We start from the raw sequence: 25,826 nt of genomic DNA, 5'->3' as shown, positions 1-25,826 counted from the left end.
AGAGATCCGCCTGCCTCTGCCTCCCGAGTGCTGGGATTAAAGGCATGCGCCACCACTGCCCGGTAAGATTTTTTTTTTTTAAAACGAATATGGGTATTTAGTTTGCATGTATGCCTGTGTACTGTGGGTGTACTTGGCAGCCTCAGAGGCCTTGGGACTGAAGTTACTTATAGTTGTGAACTGCCATGTCAGTGCCAAGACTTGAACCCAGATCCTTGGGAAGAGTAGTTACTGTACAACCACTCTCTTGAGCCTCAAAAGGAACTTTGAGCCTGGACTATGAACAGAGGAGTCTGGAGGAATTGAGTGTTTAGTCATCTAGTAAGGCCTTGTCTCTAAGGTTGACAGACCTGTCACAGCTGCGTAATTAATCCTCTTTGGACAGGGTTGGTACTGTACAGTGTCACTGCCCTCTGGGTGTCTATTTTGGTGATTCCATTTTGGATTTACACGTGTCTTTTGAAACGTTGCTGGCTTAAAGCTGGATGTGGCTGGCCTACTGACCGGCCACAGTGGGAGCAGCTTTGGCATCTCAGGCAGCCCTAGGGAAGACACAGCAGGGAATCAGTATCAGTGTGTGTGAGAGTAGATGAGAATCCTTCCAGGGAAATGGCCCACAGCTGCCAGCATGGTCTCAGAGAGCTCTATCTGTAACCCAAAAGGGCCCCCCTTATTGTGGTTTTGAATAAGAATGGCCCCCAAAGGCTCATGTGTTTGAATGCTTAGTCGTTAGGGAGTGGGACTCTTTGGAAGGATTAGGAGGTGTGGTCTTGTCAGAGTAGGGGGTGGGCTTTGAGCTTTCGAAAGCACAAGCTAGGCCCAGTCAGTCTCAGCCGGGACCCCGTGCCTACAGATGTAGCTCTCAGCTACTTCTCCAGCACCATGCCTGCCACCTGCTCCCCAGCATGAGATGATGGACTAGGCCCTGAAACTGTAAGCAAGTATCTTCTTTAGGGTTTCTATTGTTGTAGAGAGACACCATGACCACAGCAACTCTTATAAAGGAAAGCATTAATTGGGGCTGGCTTACAGTTCAGAGGTTTAGTCCATTTTCATCACTGTGGGAAGCATGGCAACATGCAGACAGGCATGGTGCTGGAGATGGAGCTGAGAGTTCTACATCTTGACTCACTTCCTCCAACATGGCCATACCTCCTAATAGTGCCACTCCCTATGGGCCAAGCTGTTGTAATCCAGATGTGGGTGTAGGTTCACACGGATCCGGGGAAAGAAGTACAGAGGCACCTCGAGGATGAACTTTTAGCCTTTTTCAGCTGCAGGGTGGATTAGCCTCTATGGACTGAACAGCCCTCTATGAGCAAAGGAACCTTTTATTGTTTTACAAATCACACCTTTAGGAGGCTAGAGAGATGGCTCAGAGGTAAAGAGCATTGGCTGCTCTTCTAGAGGTCCTGAGTTCAATTCCCAGCAACCACATGGTGGCTCACAACCATCGTAATGAGATCTGGTGCCTTCTTCTGGCCTGCAGGCATACATGCAGGCAGAACACTGTGTACATAATAAATAAATCTTAAAAAAAAAAGTCACACTATTAGCAAGTTAATTCCATATACCAAAGTCTTTGCTCTAAGCTCCCAGAGGGGTAACGCCAGTAACAATACCACGGTTTTCTGGGTTGTTGTTGTACTACATTTGTTTTTGTTTTTTTTAATAAATATTTTTTAGAGTTTTATCTACATGTGTCCCTGCCTGCCAGAAGAGGGAACCAGATCTCATTACAGATGGTTGTGAGCCACCGTGTGGTTGCTGGGAATTGAACTCAGGACCTCTGGAAGAGCAGCCAGTGCTCTTAACCTCTGAGCCATCTCTTCAGCCCCTGTTGTACTAAGTTTGCATAGGCTTTAGTCCCCTAGGAAAACTCTCAGATAAGACTTCAAACAGAAAGTACCGAGACAGGAGGTAAGAATCACAAAAGGCAGATCAAGGCCAGGTTTAACACTCCAGTGTCAAACTGGCTATAGCTTGTGGGAATTCCTCCTTCACCAAGCATTCAAAAACATCAGTCTTCAGGGGGCCATGCCTGTTCAAATCACCACAGCAAGCCTCCCCTTATAAGAGTTGCCAAGGTCATGGTGTCTCTTCACAGCAATAGAACAGTGATTAAGACACCTATAATTCCAGCACTTAGGAGTGTTCTGGTGGAAGCTCCACCTCAGCCCTCTTCCCTCATCTCTTTCTTTCTCCAAACCCTGCCTCATCTCAGAAAGCCTGCCAAAAGGCAGCTCCTCCTCAGAGATGCTCAAGACCACTCCCACAGGGTATTTAAACTGCCCCACAGAGAAAGGACACGTGATTTTTTGGTCTCTGTTCCCCGTCTCCTCTCTGGGGGCTGGAAAATCATCCGGGAGTGTGGGATGTGGGCTTTTTCTTGATTTGGTTTGATTCAGTCTGATTTGGATTACTGTGTCAGCAGAGGGCTTAATGTCAGGGTAGAGAAACTTTTCAAGGAGGTTGAGGCAGGAGGATCACTGTTGGTCCTGGGACAGTCTAGGCTGCAGAGTAAGACCATCTCACACAAAACAACAAATGTAAAACCACCAAACAGAACTGTGGGGTTGGGGAGATGGCTTAGCAGTTAGGCACTGGCAGAGGACTCGAGTGCAGTGTCCAGCACCCTCACTGGGTGTCTCACACCTGCCCAGAACTCCACTCCCAGGGTCTGAGGAAACCTGTGCACACATGTATATATACTCACACACGCACGCACGCACGCACGCACGCACGCATATAAACATAAATCTTTACAAAACCAGCTTAATTATTAAAGTAATAAAAACGTGTTGTAAGGTTCCGCATGGTGGCAAATGCCCACTCTCCTGTAATCTCAGCAGTCAGAATGCTGAGGCAGTGAGTCCCAGGACAACCTGGGCTCCATAGAACATGAAACAAAGAAACACAGAAGAGAACCAATAAGCAGCTTCCTGTAGACTTCAGAAATTGGAGGAAAAGGAGCCAGTGAGATAGTTCAGCGGGGAAAGGCCCTTCCACCAAGCCCGATGGCTTGAGTTCAGTCTGGTACTTACGTGGTAGAAGGAGGGAACTGATTTGCCTGTTTGCAGTTTACTCTCCCTGCTTTGTGTTTGGGTTGAGATGTGAGCTTTCAGCCTTCTTCTCCTGGTGCCGTGCCTGCCGCTCGCTGCCATGGAGGACTCTTATTCCCGTTAGCCCAAATAAAGTCTTCTGTGTTGGTCATGGTGTTTTTATCACAGCAACAGAAACATAACTAATACAGTGACCAAAAGTTGTCATCTGACCTCCACATGACAGCCATTCTTGTTGGTTGATTTTATTCTTTACTCTTTTGGCTGTTTATGACCCGCTAAAGAGGTAAATCCATGGGAGTCTGTTTAAGAAGTTTAGGGAAATTTATTAAGGTAAAATTAAGAAAATACACTCATGAATACAGAATGGAATAGACAGCTGAAGTCATCTTCTGATGTGACTGGAACTGAATCCACCTCACAGGCAGGAGCAGGGAAAAGAGGCATTTGACCCTTTTCTCTCTCTCCTTTTAAGAGGTCATAAGCAATGGCAGGAAGCATCACCTCCTTTGGCCCTATAGCCCAAGGTCATGATCGGAGCAAATGCCACTACAACCCACCACTCAGCTCCCAAATAAATCACAGAGGGAGGCTCATTATTACTTATAAATGCTGGCCTAGGCTTGGCTTGTTACTAGTGAGCTTTTCTTAAATTATTCCATTTATTTTTTGCCTCTGGGCTTTTATCTTTATTTTATGTACCTCTTGTGGCGATATGTAACCCAATATATTGTGTACCGTAATAAACTTATCTGGGGATCAGAGGACAGAGCCAGCCACTAGATTAGACATAGAGGCCAGACAGTGGTGGCACATACCTTTAATCCTATCACTGGGAGGCAGAGAATTCTGGATTCTGTGAGTTCAAGGCCACACTGGAAACAGAGCCAGGCAGTGGTGGCACACACCTTTAATCCCAACACTTGAGATCTCATGTCTTTGCTTGGGAAGCACACAGGCCTTTAATTCCAGGAAATGATGTCAGGGCAGAGAAAGGTATATAAAAACGTGAGGAAACAGGAACTCATGCTCATGAGGCTGAAGATTTTATAAAAGTAAGAACATGGCTGGCTTGTTCTGTTTATCTGATCTTTCAGCTCTCACCTTAATATCTGGCTCTGGGGTTTTTACTAATAAGATTGTTTAGCAATTCGTGGTACAACCTCTCTCTCTCTCTCTCTTTTCATTGTTGATTCTGTAGCTGGGTGGCTGGACCCTGATGTCCTCCTCTTTCTTCTCTTGTTTCTCATTTATCTCCTTTCTCCCAGATTCTTCTATATATTCTCTCTGCCTGCCAGCCCTGCCTATCCTTTCTCCTGTCTAGCTCTTGGCTGTTCAGCTCTCTATTAGACCAATCAGATGTTTTAGACAGGCAAAGTAACACAGCTTCACAGAGTTAAACATAAAACATAAAAGAATGCAACCCATCTTTGCATCATTAAACAAATGTTCCACAGCATAAACAAATGTAACACAGCTTAAAATAATATTCTACAGCAAGCCATAGCATATGTGAGTATATGTGTGTGAAAATGCGCACACACACACACAAATGATATAATTAAAAACAATAGATAAGAGATATATTGGGAAGAAGCCAATAATTTTTTTCTTAACATTTAATTTTCTGTTTGTTTTTGAAACAAGGTCTCTATGTAGTTTTGGCTGGCCTGTAACTTAATTTGTAGACCAAGCTAGCTTGGACTTCACAAGGGATCTGCCTGCTTCTGCGTCCTGAGTGCTGGGATTAAAGGTGTGCACCATGCCCTGCTATTTTATTGAGATAGGGTCTCTCTTCATTAACACCAGATCATCCTGCTTCAGCCTCCCAAGGATTGTATTTGGAAGATATTTTTTGTATGTGGCTTTGTATGTCATTAATTTCTACAGGAATTCTACAAGGTAGATCCTATTCTTTGCGTTTTATAGACAAAGGAAGGTTGAGTTTCAGAGAAGTTTAGCAACTTTCCAAGGTCACTGTACTAGTTATTGTTTACCTCTCTAGAAGTGGTGGGACCTGGGAGAATGGAGCCCATCATGAGGTGGACTAAAGTCTCATGCAGCAGCCAGCCTTATTCAGAGCATCAGACAGTTTACACTCTGTGGGTTAAGAAGAGTCCCAGGAGTAAAGTGTCCAATCACAAGGACAAGCTGCATGTTGTGGGCAAGCTACACTGGCAAAACCATGTTTTTCCCTAGAGACAATAGGCAGTTGTAACGAACGATCCGAAGGAACCGCAGGCGTAACTGCTATTCCTGGGAGGAGCATGAACGCATCTCCCAAGAACAATTACGCGATCTGAAGAAACTGAGGTCACAAGACTTTTGTCTTGGAGCTGGAGAGATGGCTCAAGAGGTTAAGAGCCCTGGCTGCTCTTCCAGAGGTCCTGAGTTCAATTCCCAGCAACCATATGGTGGCTCACAACCATCTGTAATGAGATCTGGTGCCCTCTTCTGGCATTTAGGCATATATGCAGACAGAACACTGTATATATAATGAATAAATAAATAAATCTTAAAAAAAAAAAAGACTTTTGTCTTGTTTTCTTACAAGCACTCTGGATTCTCCTCACATGGCTCCATTCTTGGTCCATTAATTACTTCTCTGTTGCTGTGATAAAAATACCATGACCAGGCAACTTATACAAGACTTCATTTGGGCTAATAGGAATGAGTGGGAAGGCGTGGCAGCCAGCGGCAGGCATGGCACCAGAAGAAGACTGAAAGCTCACATCTTAACCTAAGCACAGAGCAGAGAGAGTAAACAAGTAGGCAAAACTTTTTACTTTTTTTTTTTTTTTTTTTTTTAAGATTTATTTACTACGTATATAGTGTTCTGCCTACATGCCAGAAGAGGGCACCAGATCTCTTTGGTTTTTCGAGCCAGGGTTTCTCTGTTTAACAGCCCTGGCTGTCCTAGAACTCACTTTGTAGACCAGACTGGCCTAGTATTCACTGAAATCCGCCTGCCTCTGCCTCCCAAGTGCTGGGATTAAAGGTGCGCCACCACCACCCAGCTCTAGATATCATTATAGATGGTTTTGAGCCGCCATGTGGATGCTGGGAATTGAACTCAGGACCTCTGGGAGAGCAGCCAGTGCTCTTAACCTCTGAGCCATCTCTCCAGCCCCCAAGACTTTTTACTTTTAAAGCCTACCCTGCCTCTGCAGTAAAGCCACACCTCCTAGACCTCCCCAAACTGTCACCAACTGGGGACCAAGTGTTCAAATGCCTGAGACTATGGAGGACATTTCTCATTCAAACCACCCATCACACAGCTGGGAAACGGCCATAGTTTGCTTTTATTACTGTGATAAAACACTGGCCAGAAGCAATGTGGGAAGGAAAGAGTCTATTTGGCTTACACGACAGTCCATCATGGAGGGAAGCCAGGTGTGAAACCAAAGCAGGAACCTGGAGGCAGGAAACTCTCCCCCCCCTCCTCTGGCATTTATTTGGGGGTTGGTGAGCACATGTCTGCCACAGCACACGTGAGGGGGTCAGAGACTACTTGTGGGAGTCAGTTCTCTCCCATGTTGGTGCCAGGGATCAACACTGTCATGCTAGGTGGCAAGCACCTTTACACAATGAGCCATCTCAGTGGCCCCTGGAGCTTCTATTCTCTTTCTGTGAAAAGTGGAAATAGTCCCCACCCAGCCCTAGAAAATGACCACTTTGAGGAAGCACAGGAGGCCCAGTGTGGGCAACCAGCCCTCAGTTCTTGAGCACTTGGCCTCCACATCTGGCCGTTTTCCACAGAGAACTACTGCCTGGAGTTCAGCCAGCTGCCTGCCTGCCGAATAAGTGGCTCTCGTCAGTCTCCCGAGTCCCAGCCGTCTTTCCATCACGGCCCAGTGCCGTTCCCACCCAGGTCTCAGCCCCTCCTGCTAAGTTAGATCTTGTCTTCCCCATAGATGGTGCTCCCTTCCCTTCCGTGTGGAATCCTCCTCTTTCTTGTGTGGACTGCTCCCCCACATTACGCAGGGTTTCGTCCTTCTCGTGTGGGAGTCCCTTTCCCACAGAGCTGCTAGAGACAGTGTGGTCAAGGAGCCCCCGGGAAGATGGAACCCGGAACACAAAGGAGAGATGGCCTCGTGTCAGGGTGCCAGGATGGCCAGTGCCAGGGACAGGAAACCTTGAAAGGGTGAGGTCTGCCGCCGAGAATCCTGAAACAAAGACACGGGGCATGCGCCTTGGTGCTGACACCTGCTGGTCCTCTGGAGCTACTGCACTGGCCGGCGGTAAGATGCCAAGTGACTCAGTGTTCTTTCCTTCTTCCTTCTCCTCCATTTTTAATGAAAAGTTTGAAAATTTGATGAGGAGCACAGCAAGTAGTATAGTCTCAACTGCCCCACAGAGAAGTAAATTTTACAGAGCAGAAGAGCATGACACAGGAGAAACTGAGGCCATAGCCACCGTTAGTGATCAATGTCAGTAATGGGAATATCAAAAATATAGTCACAAAGATGGAAAAAAGAAAAAAAAGTATAGTCACATGACCAGGTGTGGTGGTACACACTTTTAACCCCAGCACTTGAGAGGCCCGAGGTAGGTGGGTCTCTGTGACTTTGAGGCCAGCGTGGTCTACATAGTGAGTTCCAGGCTAGCCAGGGCTTCATAGTGAAACCCTGTTTCAAAGAAGTAAAAAATGGAACAGGCGAGATGGCTTAGTGGGTGAAGGTGCTTGCCACCAAGCCTGGGGACCTGAGTTCAAGCCCCAGAACCTCTGTAAAAGTGGAAGGAGAGAAGCAACTCCACACGATTGTCACCTCCTCACTGTTACACATGCACACATATACGCACATCATGCGTGTATATCATGCATACACACACAATAACAAATGATTAAAGTTATGATTCTGCAGGTAATGGAGTGGCTCAGACAGCAAAGGTCTTGTTTTATAAGCATAAGGATCTGATTCAGTCCCCAAACACACCTAACAATGCTGAGTGTGCTGGGACAGGCTTATAAATACAAAAAGTGGGAAGCCAAGACGGGAGCCTGGTGCTCGCTGGCCTCTCAGCCTAGCTCTATTGGTGAGCTCGAGACCAGTGAGACCCTGTCTTGGAGGAGGTGAGTGGATTCCTGTCGATGTCTTGTTATCTGATGACTTGGAATGTACTCATGCACTCCCCCAACACAAAAGCATACACATGTGCACACACTTACGCACATATACACACATATTATATACTAATAATAAATTATAATTAAGTACAGTGTTTTACGGCACCATAATGACTGAAGTACATTAAGACGTGGGCAATGGCTCAGAAACAGCATATCCAAAGAATGCCTGCCTAATTTCTCCATCTGAGACTCTAGAACTATGCAGCCCTAGGTGGCCTGGAACTCTCTAAAGAGACCAGACTAGCCTTGAACTCACAGTGATCCCCCTGTCTAAATCTTTAGGTCTAGCCTGGTGCACTGGCACACACCTGTAATTCTAGCTACTCAGGAGGCAAGGGGATTTGAATTTGTGGATAACCTGGGCAACCCTATCTTAAAACAAGTCAATATATTTTAGGCTTATATATAGTGATAAAATTTTGAAAATACAAATAAGTTACCTTTGAACCAATATTTAAGTTCCCCAGACTGTTAACAATTGAATGTTTAGATGCTATTTAAGCAGTTGACATTGAGGCAATTTGTACATGTAAAACATTTTTTAAGGGGCTAGAGAGATAGCTCAGCAGTTAAGAGCACTGGCTGCTCTATCAGAGGACCTGGGTTCAATCAAAAGCCTGTGGAGGCCAGAAGAGGCATCAGATTCCCTGGAACTGGAGCTAAAGACATAAGTTATGAGCTGCCATGTGGGTGCTGGGAACTGAACCTGGGTCCTCTGTAAGAACAAGTGTTCTGAACCACTGAGTCATCTCTTCAGATCCCAGCACATGTAAAATTCTTTTTTTTCCCCTAAGACAAGGTTTCACTGTGTAGCCTTGGCTGTCCTGTAACCAGCTCTGTAGACCAGGCTGGCCTTGAACTCACAGAGATCTGCCTGCCTCAGACTCCTGAGTGCTGGGATTAAAGGTGTGCTCCACTACTGCCTGGCTAACATGTAAAATTCTTAATCATGGTTTTCATTTGCAAAAGGAAAACACAGCTCCCCCTTCAATGTCTAACAGCAATTGGTTGAGTAAGTGACCCTCCCTGTAAGGACCACCCTGTAGCTATTTATAAGAATACGGCCCAGTGCAGTAAAAACAGCACATCTCTGGAAGCCAGGGGCTGGGGAGATGGCTCAGCAGGTAAGAGCACTGGCTGCTCTTCTAGAGGGCCTGAGTTCAATTCCCAGCACCCACATGGTGGCTCACAGGCATCTTTAGTGGGATCTGATGCTCTCGTCTGGCGTAAGCTCATACATGCAGATAGAGCACTCCTATACGTTAAAAACAAAACAAACCCCTCACATCTCGGAAGTCAGCACTCTCAGACCTTGATACTGGGCTTCCCAGGAGCCAGAGCTGAGAGCTCTAAAGTTGTCTATAAGTTCTGTGCTGTGGAATAGAATAATTGTTTATGTAAAGATGTGTTGCATTTGTTTATGCTGCATTTATTTAACTAGGTAAAGATGTGTTGCTGTTTTACCTTGTCTGCCTAAGGGCACTTGATTGGTCTAATAAAAAGCTGTGATTAGGGCCTGGAGAGGTGGCTCAGTGGTTAAGAGCACTGGTTGTTCTTCCTAGAGGTCCTGAGTTCAATTCCCAGGAACCACATGGTGGCTCACAACCATCTATAATGAGATCTGGTGCCCTCTTCTGGCCTGCAGGTGTATATGCAGACAGAACACTGTATACATAAATCTTTAAAAAAAAAAAAAAAAAAAAAAGTGCTGGGATTAAGGTTGTGTTCCACTCACTAATCAGGCACTGAACCAGCCAACAAAAGTGTTGCCCTCTACACTTACATGTGGGTATCCATTTACACTGCTAAAAGAAATCCATCCATATTTTTTGTTTCCTAGCTGCTCTTGCCCAGGAAGTGGTCCTCCATCCAAGATTTCTTCCTTATTTAAGTCAGGCCTGGTGGCTCATCCATGTAATCACTGCACTAGGGAGGCTGTGGCAGGAGGATCAGCCCAAGTTCAAGGCTACACTGGGCTACACAGTTAGTTCTAGACCAGCCTAGACTACAAAGTAAGACACTGTGTGAAAGGGACATTGAGAGCAAAAGAACTTTTCTCACACACACTTGCCCCTCAGTTCTTCTCTGGCCATCTACTGGCTCCTTTACAACAGGCTCTCATAGTCATTTCCTCCAGGGCTCACGTGTCCTCAAAACAAAAAAGAATATGGTATCTCCTGTAATACCCACTGCACACCAGTGGTGGTACTGCTATGCCCACTATTTAGACAAAGAAACCGGAAGAATGGGGCAGGGGTTTTTGTTGTTGTTGGTTTTTTTTTTTTTGTGTGTGTGGTGGTGTAGCCCAGGTTGGCTCTGTATTGGCAATCCTTCACAAACACTGGAATTACAGATGTACACCACCATACTTGGTTGTTTTGTAGCCCAGCCTGGCCTGGAACTTAGTTACTCAGGTTGTAAATTCAGGCCTCAAATTCATGGCAATTCTCCTGCTTGAGCCTTTCAAATGCTGTGATTACAGGCATAAATTACTGTGCCTAGCTCTCTTGTACCTTATGTGGTATATATATATATGTAACTAATTTTTCAGTTAGTATTTGCTGAAATCCAGGTATGGAAGAACACACCTGTAATGTCAATGGTCAGAAGGCAGAGGCCAACCTGGGCTACCTAACAAGGCCATCTCAAAAAGAAAAAAAAGCTGATATGTGCTGTCAGACGCTGGAACTAAAAGAGAGAAGCACAGTAAAAAATGGCAGGACCTTTAACGTGGGGAAACTGACCTACAAATTTCCTTATTCTTTTATCTTAAGTCCTTTCTCCTTGGGATAATAAGATGACTCAGTGTGGTGATTATATTGTGTACCCTAATAAACTTGCTGGGGGATCAGAAGACAGAGCCAGCCACTAGACTAGACATAGAGGCCAGACAGTGGTGACACACACCTTTAATCCCAAGACAAGGCTGGGTGGAGAAAGGTATATAAAGCATGAGGAAACAGGAACTAAAGCGGTTCAGCTGAGATCCTTTTGGGTAAGGACTCAGAGGCTTTCAGTCTGAGGAAACAGGATCATTGAGGAGTTGGCAAGGTGAGGTTGGCTGTGGTTTGCTCTGCTTCTCTGATCTTTAGCTTTCACCCCAATATCTGGCTTTGGATTTTTATTATAAGACCATCTAAGATTCAAACAACATCTGGCATTCAACTTGTGGGGCATGAATTCATGAAAAAGCCACTTGCCTGAGGCTCAGGCCGGAGCTACACGCTGCTGGAATCTCCACCCAACCTGGGCCAGGAGTCTTTACCCCACTGGCTAAGTTTCTGTTGCAGCCTCTCTGCAGCAAATTCCCCAGGCTCAAGCTCCAAACACCCCAGAATTAGCTGCTGTCACAAGTTCTCTGGTGCAGAAAGCTGGTTTTTGGCTTCTTTCCTCTCCTGGGGGATTCTGGTTTTCCTTGGGCCTCCTCCTCAGGCTGCTGCCACACCGTCATCTGAATCATCATTATCAGCAGATTTGGTGAGTCAATTAAGATTTCTTAAAGGGAGGAATTAGTTAAAAGGAAGTTTTTTCCCACATTAAAAAATGGGAAACATTTTTACAATGGAGAGTGTTTGGTTTCTGTTTGTTAATACGATTGACATTCTAAAAATGGAACAATTAAATGAAAGGATAATTAATGTAGATGTATGTAATGTCAATTATAAATATTATTTGTTTGATCATTTCTGTTTTATCATCAAAAAAGTTGGTTAATATAAGTGCCAAGATAAAATTTTTGGAAAAACTTGTTAAAACACTATAGCTGGACCACAGTGGCGCACGCCTTTAATCCCAGCACTCGGGAGGCAGAGCCAGGTGGATCTCTGTGAGTTCGAGGCCAGCTTGGGCTACAGAGTGAGATCCAGGACAGGCACCCAAACTACACAGAGAAACTCTGTCTCGAAAAACAAAACAAAAAAACACCAAAAAACCAAACAGATTATAGAGATATTCAGACCCAGACAGAAGAATTTAAAGACCAATCTCAGCATTGCATTATACGGTTACAAAGAAATAGCCTAAGACTTTCAAACTGCCACCCTTAATCTATCCAGTAACCTTACAGGAACTGCCAAGTGCTCAAGGCTGTGTATGAGCTGACTGGACTCCTATGCAAATGTTAGATTTAAGGACATTCAAAGAATCTATAGTGTCATATGGTATGTATTCCCCGTTTGTGAAGCTCATGTTAGGTTGGTTGATAAATAAAGCTACTTTGGCCTATGGCAAGGCAGCTTAGAGTCAGGCGGGAAATTCAATCAGAGATATGGGAAGAGGAGAGAGAGATGCCAGCCTGTGGCTGAAGGAGCAACATGCCAGCAGACTGGTAAAGCCACAGAACACTGGCAAAACATAGATTAATAGAAATGGGCTAATTCAAGATGTAAGAGCTGGCTAGCAAGAGGCCCACCACAGGCCATACAGTTCGTTTTTTATATTAAGCCTCTGAGTGATTATTTTATAAGCAGCTGCAGGACCGCAGGGCCAGGCGGGACTGGAGAAAACCTTTGATTACAATAAAGTGCTTGCTGCAAAAAACACGAGGACTCAAGTTCAGATCCCCAATATCTCTGTAAAACAGCACGGGCCGGCAGCACGCAGCTGTGACCCTAGCACTGGGGTGATAGTGGGTGAAGGGAGAACAGACGGGGGATCCCCAGCATCTGCTAATCAGCCTGTCTAGCCATAAAAGGCGAGACTTAATCAAAGAGACCCTGCTCAAAGATAAGGTAGAGATGGGCTGGGAGGTAGCTCGGTTGGTAAGTGCCTGCCTGGGCATGCACAAAGCCAAGATCAATCCCCAGAGCCACATAAAACCATGAGAGGTAGGTAGCACATTTGTAATTCCAGCACTTGGGAACTAGATGCGAGAGGATCAAAAGTTCAAGGACAGCCTGGGATACATGAGACCCTACCTCAAAAAAATCAGGTAGTAAGTGATAGCACTCAGGCATATCCGCCCCCTCCAGTCCTGTCTCCTTACTAGTTCTGTGACTGGACAAATTAACTCTTTGTCCTCCTGTCTGTGAACAGAGGTGCTTTTAGCCTATTTTGGATAAATTTATGAATTTAAAATTTCTAAAGGGCTGGAACAGAGTCTGGTACCTGGAAAACATCACATGTATTAGGTGTTGGTAACACAGGAACACCGTCTGACACCAAACAGTGTCCCTGCGGCTGCCGATTCACTTAAAAACTTGTGTTAAGTTCACATTTCCTTTTGTGGTGGTGTGTGTACCGGTGCTATGTCCCTAACTGCAGTTAGCAAGTAATTCTGAACACTATTATGTGCCAGGCAATGCTTGAGGCACCAGGAATACAGCAGACAACAGTTTGTGTTATCCTGTCTGGGGAAGGGACAAGTCCACAATAAATGGCCAAGAAAAATACTAGGCAAGCGATAACACCTAAGAGTGTAACTTAGGGTGCAAGAGTGAGCCAGCCTCCTAGTGGCACTTTACACCAGAAAGCTGAGGAAGGCCCCACACAGATAGATGGGCTTGAAAAGGAGAAGCCACGCCAGTGTTGCTGGGATTCCTTCACATCATTGCACACCCAGAGCTCATCTGTCTCCTCCCAAGTGCCTTTAGCCTGCTCTGCTTGGAAACACGCAGGGTCTTGGCTCACTCCATTCTTCCTGTCCCTCTACCCAGGAGTCTCTCTTGGCTCCATACCATATAGCTCAAGGTGGGACTGTAGGGTAAAAGGGCCAGCCAAAGAAACACACCCTGACCCTGAAACCAGAGCCAAAAGGCTAAAAACGGCCAGTAAAAGAAACACACTCTGCCCTGGAACCCCTCAGCCTGAAAACCAACCAATCCCTGAGCTTGAAATCCGACCAATTCCCACCCTGAAAAAACTCCATCCCTAAGAAGCCCTATATAAGCCCTGTCACTTGTCCAGTTGGAAGCCGCCTTTTTCCAGCATGGAACAGGTAGCCAGCCTCCTGGATTCTCACTTCCTAATAAATCTCTTGAATGAGGTTGGGGTGAGACCTTTTTTCGGAAGTCAGAGCAGGGGGTATCAGAGCAGAACTGTAACACGTTTGCTGGGGAAACCCTCCCCTGCCAGAGCAGAGTTGTTACACTGGGGAAACCTTTACATGCAGTAGAACTGTGAGCTGCTATGCTTAAGGTGACTTTGAGGTATTCCTTGGCTCCTGACTGCCAGGATCCCTTCCCATCCGAGCTGCAATGCTTACAGAGACCCTTGTCGCCGGTCTCTCTATAAAGACCACACCACAGCACTGGTCCCCACCTCATGCCCTGACCATTGAGCACTTGTGTGGAGCCCTGAGTGTTGGGAAGGCCTAAGTAAGCATCACGTAGTAATTTTCTACTGATCTCCAAAGGCCCGTGTTCAGATAGAAAACTTGGGACCCAACAAAGCCCGCTTGCATTGAAATCTCCCGAGGTTGGGCCAAGCGTGGTGGCCCATGCCTTTAATCCCAACACACACGTGAGGCAGGTCGAGGCTAGCCTGGTCTACATAGTGAGCGCCAGGACGTAAGGGGCAAATAGTGAGACCGTCTTAACAACCCCAGCAAAATCTCCACAGGTGGTTTTCAACCAATACTGTCAGTTGACGGAACCCCGACTCTGTGGAAGGGTTTTAGATGTCCAGAAAACACCCTAGGAGCGCTCCGGAAGGCTACGCTTGGAACCCGAGTCCCACACACGGGGCAATGCGCTTAAGCAGCCCAGGACGACCCTGTCCTCCCCGCCATACCCCTCCCCACCACACACACAGCGGGAAATCACCTCTCCGAGCCTGTCCCAATTAGAGTTACACCTACCGCGCGAGGTGAGACACTAAGTGAGCTGTTTGTGCACTGCACACACGCACACACATACACGTGCAACTGCCTTTATTAGGGGCTCTCAGGAGAACGGCGGTCCTAGACACACCACTATGGCCAAGGGAAGGTTCTCCGCCGCACGGAGGGCAGGGCGAGGGCCGGGAGCGGCCCGAGTGGGCTCTGGGCCCTCAACTTCCGGCGCTCTCCAGCTCCTCGGCGGGAACGCGTGGCGACCACTTTAGGCCGCAGCGAAGTCCAGCGCGGGGCGCAGGCTTCCGCAGCGCGGGGGAACCCCCGAGCATGCCCCGGGCCACGCGAGCCTGGAGGCCGGCGAGGCGTGCGAGCACCTGGGGGCGGCCGCGCCACTCCACCGCCCCCGGGTCTCCCGCACGCCGCCGCGCCGAACTCGCGCGTCCCACCGCGCAGGCGCGGCGAGAGCGGGCTGCACACCCACCAGTCAGCGTCCGCCTTGCGCAGAACGAGTCCCGCCTTCCGGGCCCCGCCGCCAGGCCCCGCCCCCGGCGGCCCCGCCCCGCGGCGCCAGAGCCCCGCCCCACGCCGTCCTGGGTTAGAGGCTCGCGGTTGGCTCGCGGGGACGGACGCGAGCGCTGGTTGGCGGAGGCGGGGTCACGGGGACGGCGGCGTCGCCTTTCCAGAGGCGATTACTGGGCAGGCTCAGTCTTTCGCCCCAGACGCTAGCTGTAGCGGGCAGCCGGTCGTACGCGCTCCAGGCTTCAGCGCCCGTCGCGGTCGTCGAGTTCGCGCGGGCTCCCCGGGGCTCCCCTGAGCTGCTCACTCCACCACCTGCGCCGTCGTCACACCCCGCCATCATGGTGAAACTCGCCAAGGTGAGGGGCCCCGCGCGCCACGGCGCGGACGCCTGGGCCTGCTCTCTCTCAAGGGGCGCGCGCGCGCGCGGCGCTGAGGGGAGGAGGGCCTGCGCGCAATCCCGGGCGCGTTCGAGGGCGCCATGCCGCGGGAAGTCTCGCGCGACTAGCGGGAGGTCTCGCGGTGTTTGGCCTCTCTGACTTGGTGCGGAGAAGAGCGGAGGCCGGTTCCGCGAGGGCGGGTGCCGGGTGCGCCGGGGGTCGGGGTGTGTGTAGGGGAGGGGTCGAGGCCCGAGGAGCCGGGAGTGGGGACGGGGCGCCAGGCCCGCCGCGGGGAGGTGGGACCCACCGCGTGCGAGCGGCGCGCGCCGGGCCCCGCCTCCTGCCGCACGTGCTCCGGTGCGCGGCTCGCCACGTGGGTTTTGGCGCTCCGCGGGTGTCGCGCGGCTCGGGGTGAGGGAGTGCCGGGACAGCGGGGTTGGCCTGGGTGGGAAGCCTAGCCATCCCTGTCTGTCTGTCCGTGACGGGCGGACCGACACGTGGTGGACCCTGGGGAAGCGCGTGGTGGCCTGCTTGGCCTCCACGTGGCCCGCCTCCCGTGTGAGAAGGTCGGAAGTGGTTACGGTGCAGAGGTGCTCCTTCTGAAAAGGGGCCTTCAGGGTACCCCTCGCCACAGCAAATAGTTTAGAGGGTTAGCTGTAGGTTGAATTCAGGAGAAGGTGCTAGAGTGTGAAGTGTGCAGTGACTAGTTCGAAACGTGTGGGATGGTGAAGAGCGTTAAGTTGCCCGAACAGGAAGGACAAACTATAGGTGGTTCTCAGCAAAATTTGCCGGGGAATTGTCATACACTGCCAAAATGATGTCTTTCGTGCTCGTGCTCCTTAACAGTATAGCCCAGTGGGCGTTAAGAAAGATTATGGCAAAGCACAAAATGGCTTAACAGTCGGGTAGAGGCATGATTTTGTGTGCACTTGTGTAGGCCGGCAAAACCCACGGTGACTCCAAGAAAATGGCTCCTCCCCCAAAGGAAGTGGAAGAAGACAGTGAAGACGAAGAAATGTCAGAAGATGAAGAAGACGACAGCAGTGGAGAAGAGGTATACAGCTAGTTGAAAAATTATCTTAAACGTCTTAAGAGCCAGGCAGTGGTGCCTCCTGCCTTTAACCCTAGGGAGGAGGCAGGGGCAGAGGCAGGAGGATCTCTATGAGTTCCAGGGCAGCCAAGGCTCCACAAAGAAACCCTTTCTCAAAAAAATTTTTTATCCCTGCATTGAATATCTTTATCAGTATTCTAGTATGTAGTAAATGGTTGAGTGACAAGTTCTTTATTGCCATCGATAATCATTTGACTATTTAATTGAGTTTAACATCTGGGAGGGATGTCCATTTTACTCTTCAATCAGGTTTCACATGCTGTATGGAATAGATTTCCCCACAAATTTGTAGGGCTATTTCCCCTCCTTTTTTAGAAGGTGGGATTTATCCTAGGTTATTCATTCAGTCTACAGTCAACATGGCTTCATGCATTTTGGCAGGACATTATGACACAAAATTCCTTTTTTTTTTTTTGTTTTGAGTCACATGACCCTGGCAGCCCTAGAACTCAATTTGATTTAGACCAGGCTGGCCTCAGATTCTTCCGAATAAAGGCATTAGCCACTGCAGCTAATGACAGAAAAATTATTAAGAAACCCAGGACTTTGATTTTAGATGAGATTTGGAGTCAGGGTCTCATAGCAAAGGCATATCTATCTTATTCTTATGTATATGGGTTTATTTTTTCTGTGTTTAAGGGACTTAAACTGAGCACTATTTAGATGGGAGAGTAACTTTTTAATTCTTGTTCTCCAGGCGAGATTTATCTATCATTCCCAGTATTCCATCATGCATGCTGGTCCCAAACACTAAGCTTCAGCCTATTGTATGAACTATATACACTCAATGTATAAAATACATCTGATATGGATGGAAGGCTAACATTTACCAGTTTTCTAGATCTGGTACACTGCTACTGTTGGTTCATTTAAAGACATGGTCATTTCATTCAGGAGGCAGGAGTAGGGATATTCTTGAATTTCAGGCAAGCTTGGGCTATAAAATATCATGCTCAGATTTCTTGTTTAGAAGAGCTGTACTAGTAATGACCAAACAAAATGTGGTTTGGGTGGGATTTTTTTTTTAAATGAAAGTAAAATAGATATTTCTTTGCTGTGACTCTAATACTTAAGGAGTCACTTAAGGCTGAGGTGTAGGAGTGGAGTTGGAGGCCAGTTTCATCTATGAGGGTTTCTTAAACTTGGGTGTTTGTAAGCATATAGAAAGCCATGTACTCTGACTCTGAGGTTTAAGATTTATTTATTTTTTGGTTTTCAAGACAGGGTTTCTCTGGAGCCTTCTCTCCTATCCTGGAAGTTTAGTTAGGCCTCAAACTAACAGATCCGCCTGCCCTCCGCCTCTTCCTCCTGAGTGCTGGGATAAAAGGCCTGTGCCTCTGCCACCCACCTGGCTAATATTTATTTTTATGTGTTTATCTGTTTGTGTGTGAGTGTGCTAAGCATGCCTGGTGCCCTCAGAGCAGAAGAATGCTCTTGGATCCCCTGGAAGTAGAGTTAGAGCCATCATGTGGATGCTGAGAACTGACCTTGGGTCCTCACTAGAGTAACAAGTGCTCTTAACTGCTGAGCCATCTCTGCAGTCCTGTGACTGCAGGGTTTAACACATATCTAATGCCGGTGTTCTTGAGCTCAAAGTTAGTGTCAGTATCTTAAGATGGCATTGGATATTGGGAAGTCTTCTTATGATTTGTTTGCTTTTAAAGGTTGTAATCCCTCAGAAAAAAGGCAAGAAGGCTACCACAACTCCAGCAAAGAAGGTAGTTGTTTCACAAACGAAAAAGGTTGCAGTTCCCACACCAGCTAAGAAAGCTGTTGCTACCCCTGGCAAAAAGGCAGCAGCCACACCAGCCAAGAAGGCAGTTACACCAGCTAAAGCCATTGCTACACCTGGTAAGAAGGGAGCCACACAAGCAAAAGCAGTGGTAGCAACCCCTGGTAAGAAGGGAGCTATCACTCCAGCCAAGGGTGCTAAGAATGGTAAGAATGCCAAGAAGGAAGACAGTGATGAGGATGAAGACGAGGATGATGATGAGGATGACAGTGATGAAGATGAAGATGATGAGGAAGAGGATGAATTTGAGCCACCAGTAGTAGTGAAAGGAGTGAAACCATCTAAAGTAGCTGCTGCTGCTCCGGCCTCAGAGGATGAGGATGAAGATGAGGATGAGGAAGATGACGATGAAGAGGAAGACGAAGATGGTAAGTGGATTTCTGTTTGCAGGTAGTTAAAGCTAAGAAGTTTGGCAGACAACACTGCATGTATGTCCCCTGACTCCTTCATGATTAGATTTCCATAACTTAGCATGTTAGGATTTCATTTTCTTTCTAAGATTTTTTTTTTAATGTGTGTAGGATTCATGTTATCTGGATTGGCAGCAAATGCCTTGTTTGCTGAGCTATCTTTCTTTCAGACTCCGAAGAAGAAGCTATGGAGATCACACCTGCTAAAGGAAAGAAAGCTCCTGCAAAAGTTGTTCCTGTGAAAGCCAAGAATGTGGCCGAAGAGGAAGAGGATGATGATGAAGAGGATGAAGATGATGACGATGATGACGATGATGAAGAGGAGGAGGAAGAAGATGAGGAAGAGGAAGAAGAGGAAGGTAATCAAATTAAATTCAAAAGTACACTGACCTCAGTAATTTTTTTTTAATGGAAGTGCTTTAAATGTCTGCCTACTCATGAATGACACTAAAAATCTTATCCAGAGCCTGTTAAAGCAGCACCTGGAAAACGGAAGAAGGAAATGACCAAACAGAAAGAAGTTCCTGAAGCCAAGAAACAGAAAGTGGAAGGTAACCCTTTAAAATTTCCGGACGTGAGAGGAGATAAAAGTAGCAATAGCACAAGTGATGAATGACAAAGGGACTTAATACTGAAACCTAGTGTTGAGATTCAATATGCTGATGTGCTTCATGAAAGTTTTATGCTGAAAATTATGTGTAGTGAGCTTATAAGTGAACTAAAAGTTTATTTTCTGTGCAGGCTCAGAATCAACTACACCTTTCAATCTCTTCATTGGAAACCTTAATCCAAACAAGTCTGTTGCTGAATTAAAAGTTGCCATTAGTGAACTTTTTGCTAAAAATGATCTTGCTGTTGTGGATGTCAGAACTGGTACAAATAGGTAAGTTTTTCATTGAATATTACATGTGGATTAGCTAGCACTTTTTTTTTTTTTTGGTTTTTTTGAGACAGGGTTTCTCTGTGTAGCTTTGCGCCTTTCCTGGAACTCACTTGGTAGCCCAGGCTGGCCTCGAACTCACAGAGATCCGCTTGGCTCTGCCTCCCGAGTGCTGGGATTAAAGGTGTGCGCCACCACCGCCCGGCTAGCTGGCACTTTTTATCTTCTCCCATCCCATGGGGATGGATGGATGGATGGATATCTATCTATCTATATATATCTATATATGTATATATATTTACTTTAGTAAAGATTAGACATCTAATAAGTCATCAAATCATGGAACCTGCAAACTGGAAATTTCAATATTTGACTTGGTGTTATGTCAAATAACAGGAAGTTTAAAAATTTGGCACTTTGGGCAATGTCTCAGACTATTGGATCTGAATAGTCATGGTGAATGTTTTTAGCTAGAAGTACTTAGCAAATCCTCTTCCAGCTAGTACTGTCAATTACAGTGTGGTAAATGAAGAAATCTGGGTAGATTTGCTGTCATGTCTTGGTACATAGACTTGGTTCTTTGGGAGATGAAAATGGTCTAAATTCCTCTAATGCTTGTAATCTTGTCCTTTTTATCTTTAAGGAAATTTGGTTATGTGGACTTTAGGTCTGCTGAAGACCTAGAAAAGGCCTTGGAACTCACTGGTTTAAAAGTGTTTGGCAATGAAATTAAACTTGAAAAACCAAAAGGAAGAGATAGTAAGAAAGGTACGTAAAAGGGTCTGGTGATTTAGGAGGTATACTTTGACCCTTCTCCCTAGTAAACCGATGGGATTGACATGGGTAAGGTGCATATGAGAAGTCGTGACAAGTTCAATTCTTGGGGTGTGCAGCTGCTTTCTACTTTATGAATTCGAAAAGGGAATGTAATCTTTTAGGTTTTCTGAACGAGAGGGTCTTAGTCTTTGACAGTCCTGAAAGCTCACTAGATAATCAGACTGCTGTTAATAGGAGTGTGTTATACTCAGCAAACAGGGATTGTCTTATTCAGGAAATTGTATTGGCTGGCAGAGTGGATAGCTTAGTGAGTAAAAGTACCTACTGCAAAGCTTGATGACTTGATTTGATCCCTAGAAGCCACACAAAGTAGGAAAAACTCCAGAACTGTCCTCTGACCACATTTGCATCAGGCATACACAGTAAAAAGAACTATAGTTGAAATATCTCTTAAAGTGAATTCTTTGTACCCAAAGGGCATACTTCACAGAATTGGAATTTTGAAGTGTGTTTTCTATTTAGTTGTGCTGAAAATTGAACCTAGGCCCTCTGCATGCTAGGCAAGCACTCTATCGTCAGTCCTCTTTCAAACATCTGACAGGGTAGCTATAAACTCAATTTGTAGTTCTTATAGGTCATGAACTTAGTGGGTATAGGCCCATATCACTAATTGTGGAATAATCCATATTCTTGATATCTTAGAGATGGGACCTAAATCAAAATAAACAATTCATATACACCTTAAAACATATAACTGTGGGGGACTTTATACAGTGTTTTTAGTGGGCTTGTATTTTGACAGGCTAATAGGTCAGATGTCATCCTCTATCTTTGTTAATGTCATTGCTCGAAAATTTTTAGATTTGTATTTTCATGTCTTTCAGTCATGGGATTCGATTTTCATTAGCAATGAGATTGGGTAAACCAGGTTCTTTTATTAAACTGTATCGGGCTCCTAATTACCCTTGTGCCTTTGATTTTTTCTGTAATGGCACATGTTAAATGGATTGGGTAGGGTTGGTTTTCTTTTTTTCTTTCCCCTGCATGTTTGTATATATGTAGAGGACATGTTTGCCTGGTGTGAGTGCTAAGAATTGAACGTGGGTCCTGCGTGCAAAGTGCTCTTAGCCATTGAGCCAACTCTCCATCCCTTATCCCTTCATTCTTCGCATAGAACCTTGTCCTTTATAGGAGCTATTTGCTTTATTCTCTTGTAACTTGCTAAATGATATACTTGAATTTCTTTTAATCTAGTTCGAGCTGCAAGAACACTTTTAGCAAAGAACCTTTCTTTCAACATCACTGAGGATGAATTAAAAGAAGTGTTTGAAGATGCCCTGGAGATCAGATTGGTTAGCCAGGATGGGAAGAGTAAAGGGTATGTTTTGTGTCTGAATATTGAGCTTTATTAACGAAAAGGTATTTTAGGTTGGTAGTTGAGTGTTGCCTTCCCCTCTCCTACAGGGTCTGTTCATACGGCCTCAGACTTTGTAGCCAGAGACTGAACTGGTCCTCTAGCCCCCACCTTCTAGGTGCTGTGATTAAAGGAGTGGCATCAAGCCCAGCTGATTGGTTTTGAAGCTGTGATCACTTTATAGGCTGGCCTGCATCCAAATATCCAAATCAGCATTATCTTTTGCCTCAGGCTCCTGGTACCACCAGGACTAACCTTGCCTATTTTATGAGAAAAATGTAGGCAGTTTAACATTACTGTGGTTTTTTTGGAATAGTCCACATGACTTTAAAGGATGATTTTTAAAGATGAGCTAATATGTGAAAAAGAACAGTAAAAGTTGTGTCAGTAATCATATACCAGCTGGTTTAGTCATTGAGTGCACACGATTGTAAGTGGTTAATATATGTAAGGTTACATGGTAACACTGTTGAATGACATTTGCCTAATGCGTTTCTTATTAAGTGAATAACTGTTTGGATCTGCTTGTACTCCATCTATTGCAGGATTGCTTATATTGAATTTAAATCTGAAGCTGATGCAGAGAAAAACTTTGAAGAAAAGCAGGGGGCAGAGATTGATGGGCGATCTGTTTCACTCTACTACACTGGGGAGAAGGGACAAAGGCAAGAAAGAGCTGGAAAGAATAGCACTTGGAGTGGTAAGTTAAAGGGGTTCATTCTACATTGGGGTTTAGAAGTCATTTGTGTCTTTGTTCATAATGCTAACCTAGTATTCATAAATGAAAGCTATTCGAAATCCTTTCCATTGGAACATATGCAATTACAGCTTTCTTTGTTGGGTATGTTTTATACTTTAAATGGCTTAAACTATATTTTAGAAATAATACTCTAGGACAACATAGAGCAGTAAGACAAAATGAAAGGAGCAAAGAAAGCATTACTGTGTATGATGGATGCTCAGTCTACTGAGCTTTGCGTCATTTGAATCAAGAGTGGTGTTTCTTAGGATTCAGCCTATAGCTGAAGTGTCATTGTTTCTTTAACATGGGATCTTTTGTGAGGTAGGTTGGAAAACAGGCTTGTTATGCAGCCCATCATGGCCCACTTGTCTGAGTGCTTTAATTTATATAGGCTTACTTGAACAAGCATTGCTAATAATGTGACTTCTTTGTACTTACAGGTGAATCAAAAACTTTGGTTTTAAGTAACCTTTCCTACAGTGCAACAGAAGAAACTCTTCAGGAAGTATTTGAGAAAGCAACTTTTATCAAAGTGCCCCAGAACCCACATGGCAAATCTAAAGGGTAAAACAATTACTTTTATGTTGCTAGATGTGAGCTGAACATGTTCTTACAGCTCTAGTAAGGATAAACCTATGCAACTCTATCCAGTAAGCTGAAGAACTGAACTTGTTCTGTATGCAGATGACAGTAAATGCTGTGTGTTTGTAAGCTTTATTCTGAGTAGTGACTTTCAATCCTCAGGTATGCATTTATAGAATTTGCTTCATTTGAAGATGCTAAAGAAGCTTTAAACTCCTGTAATAAAATGGAAATTGAGGGCAGAACAATCAGGCTGGAGTTACAAGGACCCAGGGGATCACCTAATGCAAGAAGTCGTAAGTCCTCTTGGCATGGTGTGCCTGGGGTTGGCTTATTTTGAGCTTGTATGTGTCCATGTTAACATGGGACTGGCTTCTTTAAGTTGCTGCTGAGTAAATGACAACTGGATATGATGACTGATTACCTGAGAAATAATTGATGAAATCTCAAGAAAATTCCTCTAGATAGTCAAGTTCTGATCCAGCTGTGTCAGCTCAAAGCAGCAACTTTGGGATTTGATTGGCATCTGGATTCTCTTATAACTTGATATGTCTCATCTAGTATAGTCTCTTTACCTTTACTTACCTGCAATTAATTGCTTTTTCTGGTAAAAACAAGTATTCCTTACATTTTACAAAATCAGTGTCGCTGAGAATCTACTTCAGCTGAATGTGGCATTACATGAATTTATGGATCTGAGTTCTAGGCCAGTCAAGGCTACGTAGTGAAACCCTACAAAACATTTTTCTCTTCCAGAGCCATCCAAAACTCTGTTTGTCAAAGGTCTATCTGAGGATACCACTGAAGAGACATTAAAAGAATCCTTTGAGGGCTCTGTTCGTGCAAGAATAGTCACTGATCGGGAAACTGGTTCCTCTAAAGGGTAGGACATAATGCTGCTTTTCTTTGGTGTGTTCTGCATGGACAGCTTGGCTCTGCAGTATCTTCTCATTGAGCTCCTTTCTGTCAGCTGGTGGCAGATTATGGATTCGCACGAGAAGAAGAGGGAGTTCACAGAACTAGCACTTAGCTTCTGTTTTTATAAGCAGAGGTATATTGGCTGTTGTGTGAGACATTCTGAGATCTAAACTCAGACCAACCAGGATTTTTACCACATTTGGGTCTTTCTTGATCTATACTAAGAGTGCTTTCTTTGTAATCACTATGTGAATGACTTGGTTCTTGTGTATGTATGTGCTTGCTTTAAAATGGGTGGTTTTTATTCTGTGCTTTAGGTTTGGTTTTGTAGACTTCAATAGTGAGGAAGATGCCAAAGCTGCCAAGGAGGCCATGGAAGATGGAGAAATTGACGGGAACAAAGTTACCTTGGACTGGGCCAAACCTAAGGGTGAAGGTGGCTTTGGTGGCCGAGGTGGAGGTAGAGGAGGTTTTGGAGGCCGAGGCGGTGGCAGAGGAGGAAGAGGCGGATTTGGTGGCAGAGGCCGGGGAGGCTTTGGAGGTAAGCTGGAACCTCTGATTCCTAACTTTGTGTCCTAACCATTCTGGTGGGGAGGTCAATTCCCAGTATTTTACCACCCATTCATGATGTTTTGCCTTCCTATAGGTCGAGGAGGCTTCCGAGGTGGCAGAGGAGGAGGAGGAGGGGGAGACTTCAAGCCACAAGGAAAGAAGACGAAGTTTGAATAGTTCCTTCCATCCCAATCTTTTTCCCGATTCATTTTAAAGAAAGGACTCTGGGGTTTTACACTGTTACCTGTTAAATGACAGAGCCTTTTAAAGGACATTTCAAAAGATTTTTTTTCCTACAATTAATTTTTTTTTGTTGGGGGTTGTAAAAGAATGTTTATCATGTTTTTTGCTTCAGTGACTTTAGGACAAATTAAAAGTCCTAAACTCTGGTGCCAGACTTATACTTCCTAAAACTTCCTTTTGGAATGATGCTTAAGAGCTCGGCAAGACCAACTCTGCTGTTCAGACAGATTCTGACCAGTGGGAATTCAAAGTGTGTTCCTTCTGCTTTCAAGAATCCCAGCTACAAATGTGGAAATTAAGTTTTGGGGGGGCATAGAAGCGTCATTATGTTTCTGATCTGGAAGGTTGGTTGATTGAAGATGCTGCATTTGCACCTAAGATGGGTGTGCTGGATAGTGATTGGTAAGGAGGAGCATATGGATCAGTGCTAAAACGGCAGTAAAAGTAAATCCATATAAGAGCTTGTGTGGTAGGTAATTTGAATCCCAGCACTTGAGTTCCAGGACAGCCAATGACCTAACAAAGTTTGTTCAGCTAAAGGAAA

At 45.5% G+C, this 25,826-nt stretch overlaps 1 protein-coding gene and 3 non-coding genes across 5 annotated transcripts; all 4 read left to right on the top strand.

Annotated features, from left to right (window-relative positions):
- The first annotated feature begins 15,661 nt into the window (after positions 1–15,661).
- On the top strand, positions 15,662–25,428 carry Ncl (nucleolin). Of its 2 annotated transcripts, none has more exons than XM_059278204.1 (14): positions 15,662–15,840; positions 16,799–16,915; positions 18,637–19,132; positions 19,345–19,533; positions 19,639–19,725; positions 19,916–20,057; positions 20,698–20,822; positions 22,086–22,209; positions 22,791–22,945; positions 23,428–23,551; positions 23,732–23,865; positions 24,326–24,452; positions 24,805–25,028; positions 25,134–25,428. In XM_059278204.1, exons 1-14 carry the CDS (start codon positions 15,823–15,825, stop codon positions 25,214–25,216), a joined length of 2,145 nt encoding a protein of 714 aa, XP_059134187.1. In that variant the 5' UTR covers positions 15,662–15,822; the 3' UTR covers positions 25,217–25,428. The 2 variants fall into 2 exon arrangements, with proteins under 2 accessions (XP_059134187.1, XP_059134189.1); XM_059278206.1 differs by lacking the exon at positions 15,662–15,840 and adding an exon at positions 15,956–16,068.
- LOC131923768 (small nucleolar RNA SNORD82) lies at positions 19,773–19,842 on the top strand. Its single transcript, XR_009382698.1, has one exon. It is a non-coding gene; the product is annotated as a small nucleolar RNA SNORD82 (small nucleolar RNA).
- Positions 23,974–24,053, top strand: LOC131923770 (small nucleolar RNA SNORD20). Its single transcript, XR_009382700.1, has one exon. It is a non-coding gene; the product is annotated as a small nucleolar RNA SNORD20 (small nucleolar RNA).
- Positions 24,512–24,647, top strand: LOC131923766 (small nucleolar RNA SNORA75). Its single transcript, XR_009382696.1, has one exon. It is a non-coding gene; the product is annotated as a small nucleolar RNA SNORA75 (small nucleolar RNA).
- Positions 25,429–25,826: the final 398 nt, after the last annotated feature.

The sequence above is a fragment of the Peromyscus eremicus genome, chromosome 13, assembly GCF_949786415.1.
Source record: "Peromyscus eremicus chromosome 13, PerEre_H2_v1, whole genome shotgun sequence".
Lineage (NCBI taxonomy): Eukaryota > Metazoa > Chordata > Mammalia > Rodentia > Cricetidae > Peromyscus > Peromyscus eremicus.
This window is presented reverse-complemented; position numbering and strand designations above follow the sequence as displayed.

Coding starts and splice junctions, on each gene's coding strand:
- Ncl (XM_059278204.1), top strand. Junction 16,916..18,636: donor ACGACAGCAGTGGAGAAGAG/GTATACAGCTAG, acceptor TTGCTTTTAAAG/GTTGTAATCCCTCAGAAAAA. Junction 23,552..23,731: donor CCACATGGCAAATCTAAAGG/GTAAAACAATTA, acceptor TTCAATCCTCAG/GTATGCATTTATAGAATTTG.